This window comes from Primulina huaijiensis, chromosome 10 (assembly GCF_012295235.1).
Source record: "Primulina huaijiensis isolate GDHJ02 chromosome 10, ASM1229523v2, whole genome shotgun sequence".
In the NCBI taxonomy this organism is placed as follows: Eukaryota; Viridiplantae; Streptophyta; class Magnoliopsida; order Lamiales; family Gesneriaceae; genus Primulina; species Primulina huaijiensis.
The window spans coordinates 15,278,688-15,282,735 of NC_133315.1; the positions used below are offsets into that span (position 1 = coordinate 15,278,688).

Sequence of the window (4,048 nt, forward strand, 5' to 3'; positions counted from 1 at the left end):
TTGAACTAGATTCGTGAACGATTTTCGATCGAACCGATCTGATTTTGAAAATATTGTCTAACACGATGCTATACAATTTAAATATTTATTTATTATTTATTATTTAGCATGAGATGGAAAATAATATATAATATAAAGACAATCAAATCAATATATATTTAAAATTTAATTATTGCATAATTTGAACCATACGTTGACCAAACAGTGCTTCGGAGGACAAGGAAAAAACATTCGGCCAGAGAAATGAGAAGCTCACCCTTTCCACCGGTGCCTACAAGCCGAACCCAATCAACCGACCCGAACAATCTCCTACATCCCGACTACTGAACCAGCAACTAAAACCCCAAGTTTCAACCTTTCCTCCAGGTGTACCATATCAATTGGTCAACGAATCTCCTAATGTACAATTATTGGAGTACAAGACCGATCGCACTAGATCTCATCTGCTCCACCGCGACAGGCAACACCGCGCCTGTCAATCTCTAACATCTGATGGAAAAATCCAATTTTCAATTATGTCTTGTGTTATCGTTTCTCTTTCCCACACTCTCACATTCGAAGCGCAGCCAGCCCCACCTCTCTTTCTCTTCCACAGTCCATAGGAACATTGAATTTCAAAAATGTCCCCAATCGGCCAGAGGCCCTGGTTTTGCCATGAAAGATCGATGCATTTTAACCCATCATCTCGAACCCAATAAAGTTTTTAGCCTCATTCAGGTCCCCGTATTCGAAATTCTGTGAATGGATTGTTTGATTACGTATATTGGACAAGGGGATAGATAAACACATGTAAATTGAAGGTCGGAGAGAGGGGAAGGAGGATAATTATCTGTTTGTGTATGATAACCACCTGAAATTGTTGATATTGTTTGTTAAAGTTTAATATTTTCTTGAAAAATGCCAAGCATAGGTGTGAAATTGTACAGCGTGTTCTTCAAATTTATGCTAAAGCATCGGTTACAGAGCCGATTGCAGACACCTGAAGGCGATGCATCCGGTGGTGGCGCCGCCTCCTTCAGGGTCACGTCAAGACCGGATGAGGAGACGGCAGCGACATCCAACCCTTCCTTCACCGACGGTGTTGCCACTAAGGACTATCATATTGATCCCCTAACCTCTCTCTCGATCCGTATCTTTCTCCCGGATACTTGCCTACGTTCCCCCGAAACTTTAACAAAATCTAGGCTCGGGCCTGGATCCGATTCGGCCCAGTCGTTTAACCGCCGCAACAGCTACGAGTCGCCCAACAATAGTGTTTCTAGCAGCAATTCTAATCCTCTTCCGCGTGCTCAGAATGTTGATAGCAACAGAAGAAATAGTTACGGATGTAGCAATGATGGCTTGGATTTAAAATCAGGAAGTGGGATTTACAGAGGTTATAATCCGGTGGGGAACAAGTGCCGCAAACTACCAGTGATGTTGCAATTCCATGGTGGAGGATTCGTTAGTGGGAGCAACGATTCGGTTGCGAATGATTATTTCTGCAGGCGCATTGCGAAATTGTGTGATGTGATTGTATTGGCAGTGGGTTATAGATTGGCGCCTGAGAATAAGTACCCAGCAGCATTCGAGGATGGGTTGAGGGTGCTGCATTGGCTGGCAAAGCAAACTAATTTGGCTGAATGTAGCAAGTCGTTGGGGAGTTTGAAGGGAGGTGGAGCTGATTTGAGGAAGACAGATGGTAATTGGCGTGTTCCTGACGCTTTCGGCGCATCAATGGTGGAGCCTTGGTTGGCTGCGCATGGAGATCCGTTGAGGTTTGTCGCGATCTAGCTAATCTATTGATATTTTTCACTTGCAAATGTTGTAATCTGCTTTAGTGGAGATTTTTAGTGATTTTTCAACATGGTTTCTAATTGAGTGCTGACTAAGAAGCTGGAAATGGATTACTTGTGTACTTTTTGTAGATTTGCTTTTGTTCTTTTGAAAGTAAATGTTGAAGGGTAAGGTGAATGATGTAACTTGAACACTATAAATTTGAAAATTAAGAAAGGAGCTTGAATTTTTCCTTGTGAAAATTAGAAGAATGGAAAGATTTGAATGCAGAACTTAATACTTGGGTAATAACTGACCTGTAATGGAGTGACTGGCTCGTCGCTTGTCTTTCCCAAGCATAGCTAACATGTATGTCCTTTTTTGTGTGGTTCGTCAGGAGCTTTTCGTCCCTGCTACCAATATTGGTTGAAAGTTACTTTTGCTGGCGTCTCCAAGTCTTGTGAACTTTTTTTGTGCCTGTTTATCTAACTTGTGATATATAGTTTTTGAGTTGTGATCTTTAAGTTGTGTATTTTTTGTATTTCATTGTGGAAAAATAGAGACAATATTAAACTTGAGCATTCCGCCCTAGCTAGAAATTATTACCAGAAATATACACCGTTTTGGATCCTTCGCAGTCTCCATTTATGAAGATGATATACGTATTCTTTTAGCATGTAAATTATCAACAAACAAGTTCCAAATTCTAGGGTTACTCTTCCCCTCTTCCCTTTGATACTTTTGTGTCTGCATTCAAGACCATACTTTTGTTTTTTCCTTGCATTTGACAGAATGATGAGAAATCATCTTTGACAAGTTTTAGATTTACCTTCTTCCTGAGAATTGTGACACCTATTTATTATTGTAAATAATACTTAGATTCTGTGGAAATAGATTGCACATGTGCGTGATCAATGCCTGACTTCAATATTGATTCTAATCTCAATCAGTAGATGCATCTAACATTCTAGTTCGATGATGAGGTGCACTGTACTGTTGTTGTGTCTTTATGTTATGGTTTAATTTTTTAATTTAATTATCAGATTTTCGTTTCTAACTTTCAAGGTTGGTTCTTTGTATTTTTTGTACTGTGTTTGCAAAATGCTGTTTGCCAAAACCACCTATCTGGATCAAAGTAGTCAAAATTATGGACATAGGGATTGAAATGAGAGAGAGGTTTATGGTTTTGTTGGGGAGCGCTAGAGAGAAGGGGGAACTGAATTTGGAGGCTTAATATGTTATCCTTGATATGCCACTAATTTCAGTGAAAACAAAACTGGCAGTAAAAGATATACACATGTGCATTACTGTGGTGGCAGGACTCCTCTCCTCACTCAAATAATCACATTGATTAGGCCAAGACTTGTTTGCGTACTCATATTATGTATTTTAAGTGGCTTTTTTCAGGATATATGTTTCCACGCTTTCTTACCTTGTTACGTACATTTTCCAAGTAATGATAGTTGAAAAAAACTTTTCTGAATTAATTGTACCTAACTGGCGCTACATGGAACCAGATGCGTGCTTCTTGGAGTGAGTTGTGGGGGGAATATTGCTGAATACGTGGCAAGGAAAGCCGTAGAGGCAGGTAAGCTTTTGGACCCAGTAAAGGTGGTTGCGCAGGTTTTGATGTATCCCTTCTTCATTGGAAGTGTACCCACACATTCAGAGATAAAACTGGCAAACTCCTACTTCTATGACAAGGGTATGTGTGTACTTGCATGGAAACTTCTCCTAACCGAGGAGGAGTTTAGCCTGGATCACCCCGCTGCCAACCCACTCATTTCTGGTAGAGGACCTCCTTTGAAGCAGATGCCTCCAACACTGACTGTTGTAGCTGAACACGACTGGATGAGAGATCGAGCAATTGCATACTCAGAGGAGCTCCGGAAAGTAAATGTAGATGCTCCTGTTCTTGAGTACAAAGATGCAGTTCATGAATTTGCAACCCTTGACATGCTTCTTAAGACACCTCAGGCTCAGGCTTGTGCGGAGGACATTGCCATCTGGGTCAAGAAACATATTTCACTTCGAGGTCACGAGTTTTCGTATTGATACACTCATGGATTTGGTAAATACATAAGCTATAATTGGTCATAACCTCTGTTGGGGTTTTTGCAGCGCTGTGTTATATCCGGATCTTGTGGATGACAGGGCGTTGTTCTATTTTTGCTTGTAACATAGTAACTTACCTGAGAATTGAGTTTTATTCGATCTTAGCCAGTTAATTTGGATGCCCTTCGCGAGCATTTTTTGCGTAATTCTTAGATTATCTAGTTAATTTTTAGCATAC

General features: G+C 40.4%; 1 protein-coding gene across 1 annotated transcript; it reads left to right on the top strand.

Moving 5' to 3' along the window:
• Window positions 1–504: 504 nt before the first annotated feature.
• Window positions 505–4,048, top strand: LOC140986559 (probable carboxylesterase 11). The gene is made up of 2 exons (XM_073454854.1): window positions 505–1,757; window positions 3,273–4,048. The coding sequence occupies exons 1-2, from the start codon at window positions 898–900 to the stop codon at window positions 3,808–3,810; spliced, it is 1,398 nt and encodes a 465-aa protein (XP_073310955.1). The 5' UTR covers window positions 505–897; the 3' UTR covers window positions 3,811–4,048.

Excerpts from the sequence above, each read along its gene's own strand:
- LOC140986559 (XM_073454854.1), top strand. The coding sequence starts at position 898 with ATGCCAAGCATAGGTGTGAAATTGTACAGCGTGTTCTTCAAATTTATG. Across the intron at positions 1,758-3,272 it reads GCGCATGGAGATCCGTTGAG|ATGCGTGCTTCTTGGAGTGA; the intron begins GTTTGTCGCGAT and ends ACATGGAACCAG.